Genomic DNA, 23,329 nt, shown 5'->3' on the forward strand with positions numbered 1-23,329 from the left:
GGCTCGAACTCGGGTGTGAGGGAGCAGGACCCCAAACTGCGGGCTCGAACTCGGGTGTGAGGGAGCAGGACCCCAAACTGCGGGCTCGAACTCGGGTGTGAGGGAGCAGGACCCCAAACTGCGGGCTCGAACTCGGGTGTGAGGGAGCAGGACCCCAAACTGCGGGCTCGAACTCGGGTGTGAGGGAGCAGGACCCCAAACTGCGGGCTCGAACTCGGGTGTGAGGGAGCAGGACCCCAAACTGTGGGCTCGAACTCGGGTGTGAGGGAGCAGGACCCCAAACTGCGGGCTCGAACTCGGGTGTGAGGGAGCAGGACCCCAAACTGCGGGCTCGAACTCGGGTGTGAGGGAGCAGGACCTCAAACTCCGGGCTCGAACTCGGGTGTGAGGGAGCAGGACACCAAACTGCGGGCTCGAATTCGGGTGTGAGGGAGCAAGACCCCAAACTGCGGGCTCGAACTCGGGTGTGAGGGAGCAGGACCCCAAACTGTGGGCTCGAACTCGGGTGTGAGGGAGCAGGACCTCAAACTCCGGGGTTCAAACTCGGGTGTGAGGGAGCAGGACCCCAAACTGCGGGCTCGAACTCGGGTGTGAGGGAGCAGGACCCCAAACTGCGGGCTCGAACTCGGGTGTGAGGGAGCAGGACCCCAAACTGTGGGCTTGAACTCGGGTGTGAGGGAGCAGGACCCCAAACTGCGGGCTTGAACTTGGGTGTGAGGGAGCAGGACCCCAAACTCCGGGCTCGAACTTGGGTGTGAGGGAGCAGGACCCAAAACTCCGGGGTTCGAACTCGGGTGTGAGGGAGCAGGACCCCAAACTGCGGGCTTGAACTCGGGTGTGAGGGAGCAGGACCCCAAACTGTGGGCTCGAACTCGGGTGTGAGGGAGCAGGACCCCAAACTGCGGGCTCGAACTCGGGTGTGAGGGAGCAGGACCCCAAACTGCGGGCTCGAACTCGGGTGTGAGGGAGCAGGACCCCAAACTGCGGGCTCGAACTCGGGTGTGAGGGAGCAGGACCCCAAACTGCGGGCTCGAACTCGGGTGTGAGGGTGTAGGACCCCAAACTGCGGGCTTGAACTCGGGTGTGAGGGAGCAGGACCCCAAACTCCGGGCTCGAACTCGGGTGTGAGGGAGCAGGACCCAAAACTCCGGGGTTCGAACTCGGGTGTGAGGGAGCAGGACCCCAAACTGCGGGCTTGAACTCGGTTGTGAGGGAGCAGGACCCCAAACTGTGGGCTCGAACTCGGGTGTGAGGGAGCAGGACCCCAAACTGCGGGCTCGAACTTGGGTGTGAGGGAGCAGGACCCCAAACTGCGGGCTCGAACTCGGGTGTGAGGGAGCAGGACCCCAAACTGCGGGCTCGAACTCGGGTGTGAGGGAGCAGGACCCCAAACTGCGGGCTCGAACCCGGGTGTGAGGGAACAGGACCCCAAACTCCGGGCTCGAACTCGGGTGTGAGGGAGTAGGACCCCAAACTGCGGGCTTGAACTCGGGTGTGAGGGAGCAGGACCCCAAACTGCGGGCTCGAACCCGGGTGTGAGGGAACAGGACCCCAAACTCCGGGCTCGAACTCGGGTGTGAGGGAGTAGGACCCCAAACTGCGGGCTTGAACTCGGGTGTGAGGGAGCAGGACCCCAAACTGTGGGCTCGAACTCGGGTGTGAGGGAGCAGGACCCCAAACTGCGGGCTCGAACTCGGGTGTGAGGGAGCAGGACCCCAAACTGCGGGCTCGAACTCGGGTGTGAGGGAGCAGGACCCCAAACTGCGGGCTCGAACTCGGGTGTGAGGGAGCAGGACCCCAAACTGCGGGCTCGAACTCGGGTGTGAGGGAGTAGGACCCCAAACTGCGGGCTTGAACTCGGGTGTGAGGGAGCAGGACCCCAAACTCCGGGCTCGAACTCGGGTGTGAGGGAGCAGGACCCCAAACTCAGGGCTTGAACTCGGGTGTGAGGGAGCAGGACCCCAAACTGCGGGCTCGAACCCGGGTGTGAGGGAGCAGGACCCCAAACTCCGGGCTCGAACTCGGGTGTGAGGGAGCAGGACCCCAAACTCAGGGCTTGAACTCGGGTGTGAGGGAGCAGGACCCCAAACTGCGGGCTCGAACCCGGGTGTGAGGGAGCAGGACCCCAAACTGCGGGCTTGAACTCGGGTGTAAGGGAGACAGAGTTGCCACCAAGGGAGCAAGAAGGTGGAGAAAGGAATTGTGGATTTTGATACACTTAAAGTTGTTGAGTTGTTATTTACTGTTTATCTGGCCTTTTACCCGTAGCTTCCCATAAGCCTTGACGATGCCTCAGGAGCTGCAGGTGACCCAAGAATGAGTTGAAATGGTGAGTTCCCATTCCTGACAGCATCAGTGAAGGCAGCCCAAGATCACCTGCTTATATATTGGCCCACCATGCAACAGACTGTAAGATCGTCACACAGGAGCCCACACTGCCCATTAGATCTGTAGTCTTTCTGCCAGGGCCACTGCCCATGCTTTTCTTCAACGTGCATTTATCCAATTCCTCCTTCAAGGTCTCAGTGAATCCTGCCCCCATCACATCTTCAGGCAATCAGTAATAATCGTCAGGAAAATTATAGTCATCAGGCCATCTCTGGGTGACAAACACCTATGTCATGGACAACCTGTACATACAAATGAGCTCCCAAAATAATGAATACAAATCTCTAACTTATCTTGATTCCTACAAACAGCAACACCAACTTATCCCCCCTCCCCCTTCCCCAAGTGTTCTTTATCAATCTTGCATACTTTTGATGCCTTTTTTTTTTACAACGTGTGGAGATGTGGTTACAATATTGAGGGATTCTTGTGTATTTTCCAACTGTAAAGCAAAAAGAACCTGATCACTATCTGGGAACAGCCTATGATGAGGCTGATTTGCTTGTCCAGTTCCAGAACCATTACCTGACAAATTCCCCTAAAACTTAAGCCTGTTTCAGTCCACAGGAGAATAATCATCTCAGAGGTCTGATCAGCGAGTTTCTGGGTAGTAATGGTGAATACTCTTGCAGAGGAGTAGAAAATTCAGCAAAAGGTTTGGATTTGTCACACAAGTCAATGCACAGAGAGTGACATTCGGCTAATACCCCAAGCAGCAGCACACTGTGGAATGCTGTTGGTTTCAGGTGGCAGGTGAAGTATCGTTTTTCTTAAATTCTAATGTTTTTTCTGTAAATGCTTGCTTGAAAATTAATCTCGGGGTAGTATACGGTGACATATACGCACTTTGATAACAAATTTACTTTGAACTTTGACATTTGGCCACGCCCTGCATCCTGAACACCTTGATGCAGAGCTGCGACCTCTCTGTTCAAAGCAACACAGCTAGAGTGGGCAGTGGGTCTTCAGCCTTGCTGAGACACAGACAGCACGTGACATTTTATCCAGAAATGTCCAACCTATCCAGTTTGCCATTATAATGTGTTACTATTCATGTAGAATATTGAAATAACGGATATGTAAAAAGCCTTTATAATTTTATTAAAAACCTGAAGTACTTTCAAAACTGAATACAGGAGGTAGTTTTTTCCAAAATACACTGAACAGAACGGGGTACACGGGTAGAGTTTGTGGCTGGAGTTAAATCTCTGCTGATTCATTCACAGTTGATCGTGGTGGAAGTTGAGGAGGGTTGATAGCATCCTTGTATGCAGATGATGCTGTCTCAATGTGTGATATCCATGTTTTCTGAAACAAAAAAAACAAATTCACAGTGTCTCCACCATTGTTCTGTCACAATGCAGACTGCTTCTATTAAAGGGAGACACACTGAGGAATTATCTCAATGAGGAATTCGTTATTATTTCCCAGTGCAGGTTTGTGTCTGCAGAGAGCCCTGATCTAGGAGTCTGTGCAAGACTTATTGGTGACAGAGAAGTAAATTGAGATCATATATTTGTCACATGATCTGAATTTCTATGTTTTAAAAACTATTCTTGGCCCTCGACCATAAGACACAAGAGCAGAATTGGGCCATGCATCCCATCAAATCTGCTCCATCGTTTGATCATGGCTGATTTATTCTCCCTCTCAACACCATTCTCCCCATAACTTTTGAAGCCCTTACTTATCAAGAACCGATCAACCTTCATTTTAAGTATACCCAGTGACTTGGCCTCCACAGCTGTGTGTAGTAATGAATTTTATAGATTCACTACCCTCTGGCTAAAGAAATTCTTCCTCATCTCCATTCTAAAGGGAAGACCTTCAATCTGAGGCTGAGGCCTCTGGACCTAGACTCACCCACTATTGGAAACATGCTCTCCACATTCACTCTATCTAGGCCTTTCAGTATTTGGTAGGTTTCAATGAGAATCCCCTCAATATTATGAGCTCCAGTAGGCACAGGCCTAGAGCCATCAAATATTCTTTATATGTTAACCCTTTGATTCCCACAATCTCATAAACCTTCTCTGGACCCTCTCCAGTGCCAGCACACCCTTTCCTAGATGTGGGAGCCCAAAATTGCTCACAATACTCCGAACGTGGTCTGATAAATGCATTTTAAGAAGGCAAAAAGTGGTTGCAAATGAGTCATATTCTGCATGGAGGTCAGTGACCAGTGGTGTACCTCAGGGATCTGTTCTGGGACCCCTTCGTGATTTTTATAAATGACCTGGATGAGGAAGTGGAGGGATGGGTTAGTAAATTTGCTGATGACACAAAGGTTGGGGGTGTTATGGATAATGTGGAGGGCTGTCAGAGGTTACAACAGGACATCGACAGGATGCAAAACTGGGCTGAGAAGTGGCAGATGGAGTTTGATCCAGATAAGTGTGAGGTGGTTCATTTTGGTAGGTCAAATATGATGGCAGAATATAGTATTAATGGTATGACTCTTGACAGTGTGGAGGATCAGTGGAATCTTGGGGTCCGAGTCCATAGGACACGCAAAGCTGCTGCGCAGGTTGACTCTGTGGTTAAGAAGGCGTACAGTGCGTTAGCCTTCATCAACCGTGTGATTGACTTTAAGAGCCGAGAAGTAATGTTGCAGCTATATAGAACCCTGGTCAGACCCCACTTGGAGTACTGTGCTCAGTTCTGGTCACCTCACTACAGGAAGGACGTGGAAGCCATAGAAAGGGTGCAGAGGAGATTTACAAGGATGTTGCCTGGATTGGGGAGCATGCCTTATGAGAATAGGTTGAGTGAACTCAGCCTTTTCTCCTTGGAGCGATGGAGGATGAGAGGTGACCTGATAGAGGTGTACAAGATGATGAGAGGCATTGATCATGTGGATAGTCAGAGGCTTTTTCCCAGGGCTGAAATGGCTAACACTAGAAGGCACAGTTTTAAGGTGGTTGGAAGTAGGTACAGAGGAGATGTCAGGGGTAATTTTTGTACTCAGAGAGTGGTGAGTGCATGGAATGGGCTGCCAGCGACAGTGGTGGGGGCGGATATGATAGGGTCTTTTAAGAGACTTTTAGATAGGTACATGGAGCTTAGTAAAATAGAAGCCTAAGGGTAACCCGAGGTAATTTCTAGGTAAGTACATGTTTGGCACAGCATTGTGGGCCGAAGGGCCTGTGTTGTGCTGTAGGTTTTCAATGTTTAAAGCCTCAGCATTACATCCTTGCTTTGATATTCTAGTCTCAGACAGGGTAAGCTCTCACTATTCCAGAGTTTTGGCCCTCCCTTACAATGAGCCCAGAACTAAATCAGTGTTCAGTGGAATGGACATCAACAGCCCCATTCATTTCCTACTCACTCAGCAGGAGCGTGTTCTGACCTATTGGCTGTACCCTGCCAAGGCTTTGTTTATTTGGGGTGCTCGTTGTGCACCCATTCCACCAAACCCCAGCATTCTCTTTTTCTGCACCCTCAGATTGATAGGCCAATCCTTGTCCAGGAAGATCAAAGACCCTTACCCAAACTGTTCCCAGCCCCTTGTCTCAGGCACTATTGCCTTGGTTTGATCCTGAGCTGACTTCTGATCACCAAGACCATGCACTCCACATCTGCCTCACTGCAGCACATTACACTCCATTCCAGTGACCTCCCCGCTGGCTTCCCATTGTCCACCACCTGCAAACCTCCATTCATCCTCAAGCTGTTGCTGGCATTTAGTTCTGCATCAAGTCCCAGTCACCATCAGTCCCACACTTGTTCTTCCACTGCTTGTCTAATACTGCTGCAAGGAAGGTTTACATTGCACCTGTGTATACAATAATAAACTCGTCTTTGACTTTACTCACTGCCTCCAAGAACAATCGTATTTCAAATCCATCCATGGCCCTGCTCATTAACTGGGTTTCTTCTTCGGGCCCTTGGGCCTTCAGCTGTAGCTTAAGCTCGTATTGAATCCTGTACCAATACTCCAGCCCAGCCATGAGGTAATGTTGCAGCTCCACAAAACCCTAGTTAGACCACACTTGTGTTCATTTCTGGTCACCTCATTATAGGAAGGATGTGGAAGCTTTAGAGAGCGTGTGGGATCCCACCTGAACTAGACGGCTGACTTAGGGGTTTTCTCTTTGGAGCAAAAGAGGATAAGAGAAGACTCGATAGAGGTCTACAAGATGATAAAAGGCAAAGCTAGAGTTAACCACCAGAGACTTTTTCCCAGGCCGGAATTTTAGGGGGCATAATTTTCAGGTAAATGGAGGAAAGTATAGTGGGGATGTCAGAGGTAAGTTTTTTTTTACACAGAGTGAGATGGGTGCATGTAACACACTAGCAGTAGTAGAGACATTTAAGAAACTCTTACACAGGCACATGGATGATAGAAAAGTGGAGGGTTATGTAGGAGGGAGGGGGTGGATTGTGGTCAGCACAACATCATTCACCAAAGGGGCTACTATGTTGTCATGTTCTATGTTCTAACCATGTTCCCCCTCCTTTAACCGTACTATTGGGAGCCATGCCAGAATTTGCTGGTCTCTTGAGCTTTAAAATCCATTGGTCTTCGTAATCCAACATGGAAACAAGCCTGTGGGCCTAAATCATCCATTCTGACCCAGATACTAGTCCTGGCACAAAGTTCAAGTCTTCCATTTTGTAATTTAGTTTTACCTTAACAGACTCAGAGTGTGCTTGAAGGGTGAAGATTCCTATGCACTGCTGATACCTGTTTTGATGTATGACTAGAAAAGCGTCACGCAGTCCAGACCCTGCAGACAAAAGAACCGGATGTAGCATTAGTGAAAGGAATAAGTGAAACCGAGCAGCACTGGGTCCAGAAAACGTGTGGTCTCATATTGTCTGTGGACTGTGAGAGGAGGTCATCATGGACTTGCCTACAGTACTCTATATCAGCTAACATAGATGTGCTAACCTGGCCTGTCTTTAAAGCAACTGCTCCTGTTGGGAATTGCAGGTGTCTAAGTTGGCTGTATGCTAGGAAGCTCTTGTACTCCTGTCCCTACAACGAAGGTTTCTCAGGTTAGTGAAGACTTCATTATTATTCTGTGAATACTAGAGGGTGTTGCGTACATTATTCTATCAATAAGATTATCATTATAAAGGACAACCACAAAGCAATGGCCACTCCTATTATTCTGTCCTTAGTGATGACTCAGTCTTTATTTCAGCAACACCCAGCGTATATCATTGGGCGGATGTCACAACAATAACCATTTTACCCACAAGCATTAAGTTTAGTTGGAAGCACCTAACTCACTCACGTAACAGGTAATTGCACTTGTGTAAACATAAGAGATTTGCTGGAAATCCAGAGCAACACACGCACAAAATGCTGGAGGAACTCAGCAGGTCGGACATCTGTAGGGAGAAATAATCAGCTGACATTTCATCAGGACTGGAAAGGAAGGGGACAGAGTCCAGAATAAGAAGGTAGTGGAGGGGAAGGAGTACGAGCAAGCAGATAATAGGTGAAACCGGGTGAGTGGGGAGGTGGACAGTTGGTTGGGGGGGGAGTGATGTGAGAACGCTGGGAGGTGGAAGAGATACAGGGCTGAAGAAGGAGGAATCTGATAAGAGAGGAGAGTGGACCATGGGAGAAGGGGAAGGAGGAGGTGAGGAGATGAGAAGGGGTAGAAGGTGATCCAGAATGGGGAATAAAAAAAGAGAGAAGAGGGAAAATTAGCAGAAGTTAGAGAAATTGATGTTCATTCCATTGGGTTGGAGACCACCCAGAGAGAATATGAGGTGGTGCTCCTCCACCCTGACAGTATCTGAGTATCTCTCACCCTTCGGCGCCCAATAGCAGTAAAACACTCGTTACCTGTCTAAAGATCTACTCAGTTTTGTTCAAATCGTGCAGTTTTATTTTTAAACATTATTTTTAATTGTGATTGTTGACTACCTGGAGATGAAGTGTCCAGACCTGGAAATGTTACCTGTTTTCACTTCCACAGATGCTGCCTGGTTGGGGAATATTTTTTTGTTCTATGATGATAAAACACACTCTCCTTTCCATTGTACTGCTCCCCCAGCATGCATACACGGGTAAACTTTACATGGCTGATGTGTGATCATACACCAGTCAGAATCAGTGTGATATCGTTGATGTGATGTGAAATTTGTTGTTTTGTGGCAGCAGTCCAAAATTACTATAAACCTCAAACAGTGTAAGTTAAAAGGAATATCATGTCATAAACCACCACCCTCCTTCGTCTGGCAGAACTGGTCCTTACCATCAACAATTTCTCCTTCTGCTCCTCCCTACCTTCTGCAAACTCAAGGGGTAGCCATGGGCCCCAGCTGTGCCTGCCTTTCCATTGGCTACGTGGAACAGTCCATGTTCCGAGCCTTCCCTGTAATGCTCACCAACTATTCCAGTGCTGCATTGGTGCTGCTTCCTGCACCCAAGCTGAGCTCGTCAATTTCATCAACTTTGCCTCCAACTTCTACCCGGCCATTTCTGACATTTCATTCTTTCTCGATTTCCATCTCTGGAGACAAACTTTCTACAGACATCTTCTACTGATTCCTACGGCTACCTTGACTGTACCTCCTCCCACATTATGTCCTGTAAAACTGCCCTTCCCTTTTCTCAGTTCCTCTGAGTCTGCCACATCTGTTCCCAAGATGAGGATGAGATAATTCTTTTTAGGACATCAGAGATATCCTCCTTCAAAGAATGGATTTTTCCTTCCTCCACCATTGATGCCCCCACCTACATCTCCTCCATTTCCCAGACCCCATCTTCCCACCATCTTAACAGGGATAGAGTTCCTCTAGTCCTCACCTACCACACTCGGAGCCTCCACATCCAAGACCTCATTCTCTGCATCTTCCACCATTTTCAACAGGATCCCACCACCAAACGTATCTTTACCCCACCACCTGCCCACACTGCTTTCCACTGGTATTGCTCCCTCTATGATTCCCTTGTTCATACACCCTCCCCACCAACCTCCCTCCTGCAAGTGACAGAAATGCTAAGCTTACCTATTCAGGCCCCCAAACAGCCCTTGCAGGTAAGGTTGTCCATTGTACCTGGTGCTCCAGCTGTGGTTTCCTCTACATTGGTGAGACCCGGTGTACAGTAAACTGGTGTCTGCTTTGTCAAGCACCTCCATTCCATCCACAAAAAGAGGAATTTCTCAGAAGCCAGTCATTTTAATTCCTATCCCCATTCCTGTTCTGACATGTTGGTCAGTGGCCTCATCTTCTGCCACAATGAGGCCACTCTCAGGGTAGAGAAGCAACATCTCATATTCTGTTTAGGTAGCCTCCAACCTGACGGCACGATCATCGATTTCTCCTTCTGGTAATTTTTTGCCCTCCTCCTTCCCTCTTCTTCATTTCCCCACTTTGTCCTCTTACCTCTTCTCCTTGCCTGCCTATCACCTCTCCCTGGTGCCCCTCCTCTCCTTTCTCCATGGTCCACTCTCCTCTCCTCTCCTATCATATTCCTCTTTCTTCAGCCATTTACCTTTCCCACCCACCTGGCTTCACCTACCACTTTCTAGCTATCCTCCCAACCCCTCTCTCCACCTTTTTATTCTGGCATCTTAACCCTTCTTATCCAGTCCCAATGAAGGGCCTTGGCCCAAAACGCCATCTGTTTATTAATTTCCATCGATGCAGCCTGATATTCTGAGTTCCTCCAGCATTTTGTGTGTGTTGCTCTGGATAATGAGGCAACATTCACCTATTATTGAATTTTTATTGGTCAGTCATAAATTCAATCGGCCAAGTCTGGATTCTAAATTAACCACATGTAACTAATTGACTGGCCACCATAAAGAGGTGGCAAACAAAACAATTTTGTTGCCACATGACATGCAGTGCCCACACCCATAATAAAAAGGTACATGATGAATATCTTTACTGCCAAATGAAGCAGCAAATTACTTTTTACAACCCGAGAGCAGGGAGATGTTTTCACAGGAAAACACTGGATTCACTCTGCTTTTACTTTTTCTTCTGAATTTGTGAGTGAGCACTGGATATCCAGGGATAATAACAGTTTGTGAGTGAGCACTGGATATCCAGGGATAATAACAGTTTGTGAGTGAGCAGTGGATATCCAGGGATAATAACAGTTTGTGAGAGAGCACTGGATATCCATGGATAATAGCAGTTTGTGAGTGAGCACTGGATATCCAGGGATAATAACAGTTTGTGAGTGAGCACTGGATATCCAGGGATAATAACAGTTTATGAGTGAGCACTGGATATCCAGGGATAATAACAGTTTGTGAGTGAGCACTGGATATCCAGGGATAATAACAGTTTGTGAGTGAGCACTGGATATCCAGGGATAATAACAGATTGTGAGTGAGCACTGGATATCCAGGGATAATAACAGTTTGTGAGTGAGCACTGGATATCCAGGGATAATAACAGTTTGTAAGTGAGCACTGGATATCCAGGGATAATAACAGTTTGTAAGTGAGCAGTGGATATCCAGGGATAATAACAGTTTGTGAGAGAGCACTGGATATCCATGGATAATAGCAGTTTGTGAGTGAGCACTGGATATCCAGGGATAATAACAGTTTGTGAGTGAGCACTGGATATCCAGGGATAATAACAGTTTGTGAGTGAGCACTGGATATCCAGGGATAATAACAGTTTGTGAGTGAGCACTGGATATCCAGGGATAATAACAGATTGTGAGTGAGCACTGGATATCCAGGGATAATAACAGTTTGTGAGTGAGCACTGGATATCCAGGGATAATAACAGTTTGTGAGTGAGCACTGGATATCCAGGGATAATAACAGTTTGTGAGTGAGCACTGGATATCCAGGGATAATAACAGATTGTGAGTGAGCACTGGATATCCAGGGATAATAACAGTTTGTGAGTGAGCACTGGATATCCAGGGATAATAACAGTTTGTAAGTGAGCACTGGATATCCAGGGATAATAACAGTTTGTAAGTGAGCACTGGATATCCAGGGATAATAGCAGTTTGTGAGTGAGCACTGGATATCCAGGGATAATAACAGTTTGTGAGTGAGCACTGGATATCCAGGGATAATAACAGTTTGTGAGTGAGCACTGGATATCCATGGATAATAGCAGTTTTTGAGTGAGCACTGGATATCCAGGGATAATAAAGTTTGTGAGTGAGCACTGGATATCCAGGGATAATAACAGTTTGTGAGTGAGCACTGGATATCCAGGGATAATAACAGTTTGTGAGTGAGCACTGGATATCCAGGGATAATAACAGTTTGTGAGTTTATGAGTGAACATTGGATATATGCAGATAATAACAGTTCAGGCACACTCAGAAATATTTTTCAATTGTCTTTCTAAAAGATTAATATTAATAATGTTTGAGCAGGTTTTCTAAAATGCTTCATCTACTTCAATCTGTCTTTTATACTGTTATTTAGTAGTAAAACAGTGAATACAAGTAAACAAGCACTGGGATATGTTTTTTCATAAAAATGTCCATACTTATTGTTACTAATTCATTAATCAGTGATAGTCTCTGCTCAAAATTACTTTGGCATGTGAGATAATTTTTTGGATTATCAGCAATTTGGGCACACACACTCAAAATGGTTCACCACCCCTGGAAGAGTAAGGCTGCCAAAAAGATACACTTGGGTGAAATGATTCACTTTGGAAAATTGAACTTTAAGGCAAAGTACAAGGTTAATGGCAGTAGGAACAGAGGGATATTGGGGTCCAAGTCCATAGATACTTCAAAGTTGCTGTTCAAGTTGATAGGAAGATGTAGACCTTCATTAGTCAAAGGATTGAGTGCAAGAGCCACGAGGTCACATTGCAGCTCTATAAAACTCTGATTAGACCACACTTGGATCATTGTGTTCAGTTCTGGTCACCTCATTATAGAAGAATGTGGAAGCTTTGGAGAGGGTGCAGATGAGATTTACCAGAATGCTGCCTGGATTAGTCAGAAAGGCTGAGCAATCTAGGGCTTTTCTCTTTGGAGCAAAGGAGGATGAGAGATGACTTGACAGAGTTGTATCAGAGGTATAAATAGAACGGACAGCCAGTGCCTTTTTCCCAGGGTGGAAATGGCTAATTCTAGAAGGTATAATTGTAACATGATTGGAGGTATGTTTGGGAGGTGATATCTGAGGTAGGATTTTTTTACACCAGTAGTGGTGGGTGTGTGAAAAGCTCTTCCCGGGATGCTGATGCTGATAAACACATTAAGGAAACTTTGGAGATTCTTAGATCGGCACCTGGATGAAAGAAAAACAAAGGGCATTGTGGGATTGATCTTGGAATAGGTTAAGAGGTCAGCACAACATTGTGGGCCACAGGGCCCGTACTGTTTGATGTTCTAAAATAGTGAACTGTACCAGCTGAATAGAATGGATCGATGTTCTTCAGCATCAGTCTGTCCAGTGGAATGGGTTGGTCAAGTACACAACACACAGCTCCGTCCCTGACCATGGCTTGTAGCTCAGGACTGGATGAGGAGTTTCTGAACCCGGTGTCTAGGGCTGCAGTTTTCTGCCAGAGTATAAAATCATTAATCCATCAGCCAAAACGTTCCATCATACTTCTTCCAGATGCCACTTTCCCACTCCTCCCTCTCTCCCTCACTCCTTCCCTCCCTCCTTTGCTCACTCCCTCCCTCCCTCCCTCACTGCACTTCAGACACCTTAACTGGAAAAAATGGACAAAGTCTTCACAGGCACAGGATCGAGGTAAGCTGCGGAGAGTTGAAAAATCAGTCAGCTCCATTTTGGGTACTAGCCTCCCTAGCATCCAAGACATCTTCAAGGAGCGGTGTCTCAGAAAGGCAGCTTCCATCAGTAAGGACCCCCACCACTTAGAGATGCCCCTTTCTCACTGTTACCATCAGGAAGAAGGTACAGAAGCCTGAAGGCACACACTCAGCGATTCAGGAACAGCTTCTTTGCCCCGCCATCCAATTTCTAAATGGACATTGAACCCATGAACACTACCTCATTATTTTTTTAAATTTCTGTTTTTGCACTACTTACTTTAACTATTAAATAATCACATTTATGATGAATAAGCTCTTCTCGGGCTTCCAGCCGAGCACAGGTATCTATTATAACCAATGTTTTGATGACAAACTCTGCTATCTTCTTCAGGGATGAATCCCAAGAAGACTTTATTCATCATATATACCGGGAAAGCACTATATCCATTTTTATGCATATATACTTACTGTAAATACATAGAAACATAGAAAACCTACAGCACAATACAGGTCTTTCGGATGCAATGCTGTGCCAAACATGTCCTTACTTTAGAAATTGCCTAGGGTTACCCATAGCCCTCTATTTTTCTAAGCTCCATGTACCTATCCAAGAGTCTCTTAAAAGACCCTATTGTATCTGCCTCCACCACCGTCACTGGCAGCCTATTACACACACATTCACCATCCTCTGCGTAAAAAAACTTGCCCCTGACATCTCCTCTGTATCTACTTCCAAGCACCTTAAACCTGTGTCCTCTTGTGGCAACCATTTCAGCCCTGGGAAAAAGTTTCTGACTATCCACACGATCAATGCCTCTCATCATCTTGTACACCTCTATCCAGTCACCCCTCATCCTCCATCGCTCCAAGGAAAAAAGGCCAAGTTCACTCAACCTATTCTCATAAGGCATGCTCCCCAATCCAGGCAACATCCTTGTAAATCTCCTCTGCACCCTTCCTATGGTTTCCACATCCTTCCTGTAGTGAGGTGACCAGAACTGAGCACAGTACTCCAAGTGGGGTCTGACCAGGGTCCTATATAGGTGTAACAGTACCTCTCGGCTCTTGAACGCAGTCCTACGGTTGATGAAGGCTAATGCACAGTACGCCTTCTTAATCACAGAGTCAACCTGTGCAGCAGCTTTGAGTGTCCTATGGACTCAGACCCCAAGAATCCTCTGATCCTCCACACTGCCAAGAGTCTTACCATTAATACTATATTCTGAATCATATTTGACCTACCAAAATGAACCACCTCACACTTATCTGGGTTGAACTCCATCTGCCACTTCTCAGCCCAGTTTTACATCCTATCGATGTCCCGTTGTAACCTCTGACAGCCCTCCACACTATCAACAACTCCTCCAACCTTTGTATCATCAGCAAATTAACTAACCTATCCCTCCACTTCCTCATCCAGGTCATTTATAAAAATCACAAAGAGTAAGGGTCCCAGAACAGATCCCTGAGGCACTCCACTGGTCAACGACCTCCATGCAGAATATGACCTGTCTACAACCACTCTTTGCCTTATGTGGGCAAGCCAATTCTGGACCCACAAAGCAATGTCCCCTTGGATCACAAGCCTCCTTACTTTCTCAATAAACCTTGTATGGGTTACCTTATCAAATGCCTTGCTGAAATCCATATACACTACATCTACTGTTCTACCTTCATCAATGTGTTTAGTCACATCCTCAAAAAATTCAATCAGGCTCGTAAGGCACTAATCATATTATACCTCTCCAAATGTTCATAAATCCTGCCTCTCAGGATCTTCTCCATCAACTTACCAACCACTGAAGTAAGACTTCCTGGTCTATAATTTCCTGGGCTATCTCCACTCCCTATCTTGAATAAAGGAACAACATTTGCAACCCTCCAATCCTCTCCTGTCCCCATTGATGATGCAAAGATCATTGCCAGAGGCTCAGCAATCTCCTGTCTCACCTCCCACAGTAGCCTGGGGTACATCTCGTTCGGTCCCAGAGACTTATCCAACATGATGCTTTCCAAAAGCTCCAGCACATCCTCTTTCTTAATGACTATATGCTCAAGCTTTTCAGTCAGCTGCAAGTCATCACTACAATCGCCAAGATCCTTTTCCATAGTGAAAACTGAAGCAAAGTATTCATTTAAGTAACTCAGCTATCTCCTCCGGTTCCATGCACACTTTTCCATTGTCACACTTGATTGGTCCTATTTCTCACGTCTTCACTAACAGTTTTCCCCCTATGATTGCATTGTACTGCTGCCACAATGTTAACAAATTTCACAGTATATAGCAGTGAAATTAATCCTGATTCTGAAGTAATGTTGCAGCTCTATAAGGCCCTGGAATACTGAGTTCAGTCCTGGTCTCTCATTATAGGAATTGATGTGGAAGCTTTAGAGGGTGCAGAGGAGATTTACCAGGATGCCACCTGGATTAGAGAACATGTCTAATAAGGAGAAGTTTAGCAAGCTAGGACTTTCTCTTTCACATGAAGGTGGATGAGAAATGGCTTGACAGAGGAGCACAAGGTGATAGGAGGCATAGACAGAGCCTTTTCCCAAGAGCAGAAGTGGTGAATACAAGAGTGCATAATTGGAATAAAGAATAGAGGAATGTTATTTTTTAAAAACAGAAAGTGGTGAGTGTGTGGAATGCCCCCTCAGGGGTGATGGTAGAGGCAGGTACATTAGGGACAGATAGGCACATAGATGAAAGGAATTAGAGGGCTATGTAGGAAGGAAGGTTTACATTGATCTTGGAATAGGTTAAAAGAACAGCATGACATTGTGGGTCGAAGGGCCTGTACTGTGCAGTAACGTTCTATTCTGTATAGAACCCGCTAATGACTATTTTCTGAAGTTATAATGTGGAAATAATTCATTACCTTTTTTGCATTTTTAATCTTTGTGATTAAGAGTAAGTCATCAAAAAGAAACAAATGCACATCCAGGAATTTTGTAGCTCCTGTTTATAAAAAAAAACATGAATTAGAAACAATTTATTTTACACACTTGATAATGAGCATGACTGCTTTTCCAATGTGGAATGAGAAACACTGACCTACAAGGCCTAATCTTCCTTCATATAAAATCTGTCTGTTTGCAGGCGAGAGAAGACCATCTAAACTGTTGTCTTTGACCAGATATCGAAGACTCTGCGAAGAATCAGGAAAGGAAGAATCAGACCAAAATCTAACCTGTTAAGCATTTCCATAGAAATGGTGAGGATTTACTGAGAGTGGCACGATGCCATTACAGTCAGAATTCAGAGTTAAATTCCGGCCTCATCTGCGAGGAGTTTCTACATTCTCCCCATGAACGTGCAGGTTTCTTCCTGGTGCAAACACGAGGAAATCTGCAGATGCTGGAAATTCAAACAACACACACAAAATGCTGGTGGAACACAGCAGGCCGGGCAGCATCTATAGGAGAAGCACTGTTGACGTTTCGGGCTGAGCAGGCCAGGCAGCATCTATAAGGAGAAGCACTGTCGACGTTTTGGGCTGAGTCCTGACGAAGGGTCTCGGCCCGAAACGTCGACAGTGCTTCTCCCTATAGATGCTGCCTGGCCTGCTGTGTTCCACCAGCATTTTGTGTGTGTTGTTTCCTCCTGGTGTTCTGGTTTCCACCCACAGTCCAAAGACATACCAGCAGGTAGGTGAATTGGTGGTGCAGGCCAATCTTTGCACCACTGTGCTGTTTCGCACTTACCATTAAATTTACTGTTGTATTTACCAGCACCATGTACATTGTTTACTCTGAGCTTCATGCAAGAAGGAATCTCACTGCACCCTGATGTACGTGATACTGAACTAATCTGAATCGGAGTCTCATTACGTCCTCCCCGTGGAATGCACCAGCTTTCTTTATATCCGCCACTTTCTTCCCACAGTCCAAAGGTTAACAGGTCATTGAAAATGTCCCTGTGATTAGGTTAGGGGTAAATAAGGATAATTAGGCGTAGCTGGGGCCACATGACTCAAAAGGCCAGAAAGGCCTGTTGTGCTGTATAAATAAAAATTCAGTGTTGTGATGGACTGGATTTATGATGTTTTGGAGCCAGTGTCCACTCCAAAGACAGTGCAGTAACAGGCCCTTTGACCCACAAGTCTGGTGTCGATCTTTCGGTTGGCATTTTTTACTCATCCCATTTTATGCCCCCTCATTCCCTCCAAATACCCCCCCCCACAACCCAGATTCTAGCACTCCCCAATAGAGTAAGAGCAATATATGCTGAGGAAAGGTCTTGGCCTGAAACATCGACTGCTGACTCTTTTCCAGATATTCTGCCTGGCCTGCTAAGTTCCTCCAGCATTTTGTGTGTATTACTTTGATTTCAGTATCTGCAGATTTTCTCTTGTTTGTCTACCAGCCCACAAGTCTGGGGGACATGGGAGGACAGGGTCAGAGGGAGCAAGCGTGAACTCCACACAGGAAGAAGTGTACACCATTAATGAACCTGGATTCCTGAAGCTGTAAGGCGTCAGGCCTACCAGTTGTACCAGTGTCTGTCGGGCTTACACTGGATTTTCTGGGCCATTGCCGGTAACCCCACTGGAATCGGAGACGTGTCACTGGCGGCATGATCCAAGACCCCAGTCAGCCTGGGCATCCTCTCTTCTGCCCTTCCCTTCAGGCAGGAGGTAGAAAAGTCTGCACTCACATAACACCAGACACAAGGCAACTGCTACCTCACTTGTCAGACACTTTAACCATAAAATGAACTCTTGACATCATAATCTACCTTGCTTATAGTTTACCTGCACAATGCTTACGTTTTATTCTGCATTGTTACTCTTCAAGCCTGTTCTACCACAATGCATTGTGTAATGATCTAATCTGTATGTACAGTATGCAAGATAAGCCTTTCACTGCACCTTGGTAATAAAAGCAATACCAGTACATTCACTCCCTCACTAGTTGTTAGCTATCCTGCCTCGCCAGGGAGTGTTCTTTAGCCTCCTTCCCACTCCCTTCTGTCTTGCTAATGATTATGCTTTGTGTGTGCCCTTGGCCAGAGGAAACAACCTGTTGATGTTCACCTCACTGTAAGCCTGCACATTTACAGCAAGAGAACATAACTGGAAGAGTAGGTATGTGGGAGGGTGCAAAATCTCTCACAGCTGGTGAAGTGCAGCCTTTGGGAAAGGCAGTAAGTAGCGTGGGAGTGATGATGACAATGGACCACCCCAAACTACAGTGAGAAATGCGCTGGATTTTCCTCATGCTGTGAATTCTGCTTTCAGACCTCCTACACTTCTCCAGTCAAGACCACTGGACTCTACAGCGCAGTACACACCCGTGACTTGCCTTGACTTGACACCCTTTGACCTCTGATGCTGTGCTGACCTTTTAACCTACTCCAAGATCAACAAAACTCTTCCCTCCTACATAGTCCTCCATTTTTTATCATCCATCTGCCTATCTAACAGTTTCTTAAGTGCCTCTAATGTATCTGCCTCTACTATCACCCCTGGTAAAGCACTTTACACACCCAGTACTCTCTGTGTAAAAAAACATTACCTCTGGCATCTCCCCTTATACTAAGCCTAGTGTACGCTCAAGGAACAGCACCTTACCCTCTGACTGGCCATGTCACAGATTCTGGACTCAACACTAAACTTGACAGTTTCTGAAACCAATCCTCCCTTTTTTTTTGCAGAACAGGTCAGTTCTGCTAGAAAGTTGCTCACTCACCTTTTCCTCTTCATGGAGGCTGACTGACCTGCTGGGTAATTCCAGAGTTCTCTTTCATTTTAGATTTCTAGCATTTGCTGAATCTGTGTTTTTCTCTCTCTACTGTCCTCACTCATCTCCCTCTGTCCTCACTCCTCCAGAGAGAGCAGATATGACGGACAAGCATTCATCTCCTTCCTTTAGGGGGCACCAGAAGCATCTGGGTCCCCTGAAGAACCATGGTCCTGCCCTGTCACACACATGTTCTCCGTTCATTTGACTCCTCTCCCTCTCTGCCATTTAAAGCATATTTGCATTTTTTGGTTAAAGAGTATCATTGACGTGTGAAATGTGCACCCTGTTTCTCTCCCACCACGGATGCTGCCTGATGTCTTAATACTTCCATTCCAGTTGTAATCTCACTCTTGAGATTCTCAGACCTGGCCTTGGCTGACAGCACTTGGATACCATGAAAACTTTTAAATGGTGCTTTTAAACCTAACCCAAAGCATTTCACTGAAAGGGTAAGTAAGTGCTTGGCATTAAATGAGAGGCACAGGAGTTTGGGGAGGTTCTTGAAGTAATGAAGTTAGAGAACGAGAAACAACAGTGGCTGCACACCTGACCTGGGCCAAAATGCCAGATAAAATAAGAAATAAATAGTTTAATACACTTGTTAAACCTCAGTCTAGGGGAAACTCCAATCTTAAACCTCCGCTGCCGTGCGGCTATACCCACTCATGGGGAAGGCTTTGGGAGTACACCCCGAGGGAAAACTCGAGCTAGAATCCCTAAGCAGTCCTGCATTGAGTTCAATGCTGACTGGAAACTCCGCGATGCTACTGGTACCAAACTCTATCAGTCTCTGCCGTTCCTTTGGGTTCATCAGATGCGTGGAGAGGGGGAGCTTGCTACGTGGGCAGCAGCTTGCTCTCCATATCGGACTGCTCAGGCTTGCTAGGACACAACATCCATGGTCAATCCTGACCGACAGAGGCCTCACCTCACAAAACCTCAGTCTGTGATATTCTTGTTCAAACTGCCCTATGTGTCTGGTCACACTTGTTTGTGGCAGAAGTGGTTGGGACATGTATGTGAATAACTTACAACCTCAAGGGCAGTTTCCACTAGAGCCGGTGAAATATTCCTTCAAGCAAATACAATCTTGGGGATTATCTTTCATGGTATTTCATTACAGAACAGCTCTATAGATGCATAGTGGGGAACATCCTAACTGTTTGTGTTATGGCCCAATATGGAAGCACCAATGTTCAGACAGAAAAGCTTCACAAGAGAAGCCCTCCCCACCTTTGAGCACATTTACATGGAGCGCTGCCACAAATGCAGAGATTTTTGGTAGGCTGAAACCAGTGCAAGAGGTCGTAGACTGGTGATGCTGTCTGAGGTTTGTAAAGAGCTCACGAGCTTTCAGCAATCAAAGGGAAGGAGCTGAGAGTGGAGCAGCCATTGTGGGAGAGTCGGCTAGCTGTGGCTCAATAGGCCTAGGCAACAACAGGCAGAGTCAGTAAGCAAGTATCTAGTAAGTTTTTTTCTCTATTAATACATAGCTATAGGCATCCGTTAGTCTTGTGAGACCACGGATTTGCGCCTTGGAAGGTTTACAGGGCGCAGGCCTCGGCAAAGTTGAATGGGAGACCAGCAGTTGCCCAAGCTGCAAGCCTTCCCCTCTCCACACTACCAATGTTGTCCAAGGGAAGGACCCAAGCAGCTTGGCACCGGTGTCGTCGCAGAGCAATGTGTTGTTAAGTGCCTTGCTCAAGGACACAGCGCGCTGCCTCAGCTGAGGCTCGAACCAATGACCTTCAGATCACTAGACCAATGCCTTATCCACTAGGCCATGCGCCAACACTAATACATAGCTAGGGTACTGAGAATGGATCTGGAGATAGTGTTATGTTCCTTGTGTGAGATGTGGGAACTCTGGAAGATCTCCAGTCTCCCCGATAAGTACACCTGCACAAAGTGCATCGATCTGCAGCTCCTTAGGGACCATGTTAATGGAACTGGAGCTATAGCTCGGTGGCCCTCGCCTCACACGGGAGGATGAGGAGGTGACAGATAGGAGCTACAGGGAGGTAGTCACCCCTAAGTTACAGGAGGCAGGTAACTGGATAACTGGCAGGAGATGGAAAGGGAATAAGCAGCCAGTGCAGAGTACCTCTGTGGCTGATCCCCTTAATAATAAGTATACTGCTTTGGATACTGTTGGGGGAGTCGTTCTACCAGGTCTCCGGCACCGAGTCTGGCTCTGTGGCTCAGAAGGGAAGGGGGAAAAGAGGCGTGCAGTAGTGACAGGGATTCCATAACTAGATCATCAGAAAGCGGACTCTGTGGATGTGAAGGAGACAACCGGATGGTATGTTGCCTCCTGGGTACCAGGGTCAGGGATGTCTTGGATCAGGTCCACAATGTTCTAAACAGGAAAAAGCTAAAAAGCTAAAAAGCAGAACTTCCAGTGTAGTAATCTCTGGATTGCTGCCTGCCAGTAAGGGTAGGAATAGGATAATTAGGTTAAGGAACTACAAGGATAAAAAGACCCTGATAGGTGTTGCCTCTGAATAGTAGTCAGGATGTGGGCTACAAATTACAAAGGAGATAGAGAAGGCATGAATAAAGAGCAATTCTGCAATACTCATGGGGGATTTCAATAAGCAGGGAGGTTGGGAAAATCTGTTTGGTACTGGATCCCAAGAGAGGGAACTGCAGAATGCTTACTAGATGGCTTTTTAGAGCAGCTTGTGTTTGAGCCCACTAGATGAAAGTCAATTCTGGATTGGGTGTTGTGTAATGGAGTAATGGTGGACAAACTTCTTAAGTATTTAGTGTCAGTTTAGACTCCAGCAGAATGTTGGAAATGCAGGAGTGTCGGGCAGCAGTGAGTGAGGTGGCTGTTACAGAAGAGAAGGTGCTTGGGAAGCTTAAAAGCCTAAAAGTCACCTGGACCAGAAGGACAACATCCAAGAGTTCTCAAAGAGGTAGCTGAAGAGATTGTGGAGATATTAGTAGTCATCTTTTCACTGGATTCTGGAATGGTTCCTGAGGACTGGAAAATTGAAAATATCACTCCACTCCTTAAGAAGGGAGGGAGGCAGAAAAAAATGGAAATTATAAGCCAGTTAGCCTGATTTCAGTGGTTGGAAAGATGTCTCAGTCTATTATTAAGGCTGAGGTTTCCAGGTACTTGGAGGTACATGATAAAATTAGTGAAGTCAGCACAATGTCCTCAAGGAAAAATCTTGCTTGACAAATCTGCTGGAATCCTTTGAGGAAATAACAGGCATGGTAGACAAAGGAGAGTAAGTGGATGTTGTTTATTTGGATTTTCAGAAGGCCTTTGACAAGGAGCTGTACGTGAGGTGTTTAACAAAATAAGAGCCCGTGGTATTACAGGAAAGGTACCAGCATAGATAGAAGATTGGCTGACTGGCAGGAAGCAAAGAGTGGGAATAAAGGGCACCTTTTATGATTGGCTGCTGGTAACTAGTGGTGTGCCAGTGGGGTTGGTGTTGGGACCACTTATTTCCATGTTGTATTTCAATGATTTGGATGAAGGAATTGATAGCTTTGTGGCCAGGTTTGCAGATGAATTGAAGATAGGTGGAGGGCCAGGAAGTGTTGAGGAAGTAGGGTGTCTGCAGAAGCTAGACAGACTGGGGGTATGGGCAAATAGGTGGCAGATGGAATACAGTGTAGGGAAGTGTATGGTCATGCACATTGGCACAAGGAATAAAGGTGTGGACTATTTTTAAATGGGGAGAAAACTCAGAAATCAGAGGTGCAGAGGGACCAGGGAGTCCTTGTGCAGGATTCCCTAAAGGTTAACATACAGGATGAGTCGGTGATAAGGAAGACAGATGCAATGTTAGCATTCCTTTTGAGAGGATTAGAGTACAAAAGCAACGATGTGATGGTTTGAGCTTATATGCCATTGGTCAGACTACACTTGGAATACTCTGAGTGGTTTTGGGACCTTTAGCCAAGAAAAGATGTGCTTGCATTGGAGACAGTCCAGAGGGGGTTCACAAGAATTACCTGAGAAATGAAAGGGTTAACATATGAGAAGCGTTTGATGGCTCTGGGCTTGTACTCACTGGAGCTTAGAAGAATGATAGGCAATTTCATTGACATCCATCAAATATTGAAAGGTCTGGATAGAGTGGATGTGGAGAAGATGTTTCCAATAGTGGAGGAGTCTAGGACTAGAAGGCACAGCTTCAGAATTGAGAGACCTCCATTTCGAAAAGAGATGAGGAAAAATTCTCTAGCTTGGGTGTGGTGAATCTGTGGAATTCTTTGCCACAGGTGGCCGTGGAGGCCAAGTCATTGAGTGTATTTAAGGCGGAGGCTGATAGTTTCTTGATGAAGCATGGTGTTAAATGTTACAGGGAGAAGGCAGGGGAATAGAGTTAACAGGAATGATGGATCAGCCGTGGTGGAGTGGTGGAGCAGTCATGATGGGCCGAATGGCTGAATCTGCTCCTTTGACTTATGGTCTTACTATTCAAGGATCCATCACCCAGGTGGATTCACTCTTCTCACTCCTATCATTGGGAAGGA

General features: G+C 46.3%; 1 protein-coding gene across 6 annotated transcripts in view; it reads right to left on the reverse strand.

The window, feature by feature from the left end:
• Positions 1–3,464: 3,464 nt before the first annotated feature.
• plekhg7 (pleckstrin homology domain containing, family G (with RhoGef domain) member 7) overlaps positions 3,465–23,329 on the reverse strand; it is a 90,507-nt gene continuing 70,642 nt past the window's right edge. For 3 of the 6 annotated variants that reach the window (XM_073066039.1, XM_073066043.1, XM_073066042.1), the window contains 5 exons: positions 16,137–16,230; positions 15,961–16,040; positions 12,708–12,861; positions 7,021–7,118; positions 3,465–3,696 (listed from right to left, as the gene is read on the reverse strand). In XM_073066039.1, coding sequence (XP_072922140.1) covers positions 3,589–3,696; positions 7,021–7,118; positions 12,708–12,861; positions 15,961–16,040; positions 16,137–16,230 — 534 coding nt within the window. In that variant the 3' untranslated portion in view covers positions 3,465–3,588. Of the gene's footprint in view, positions 3,697–7,020; positions 7,119–12,707; positions 12,864–15,960; positions 16,041–16,136; positions 16,231–23,329 lie in introns of those variants that run through there. The other 3 variants (XM_073066040.1, XM_073066041.1, XR_012101394.1) reach the window with 3 other exon arrangements.

The sequence above is a fragment of the Hemitrygon akajei genome, chromosome 14 (genome assembly GCF_048418815.1).
Source record: "Hemitrygon akajei chromosome 14, sHemAka1.3, whole genome shotgun sequence".
Lineage (NCBI taxonomy): Eukaryota > Metazoa > Chordata > Chondrichthyes > Myliobatiformes > Dasyatidae > Hemitrygon > Hemitrygon akajei.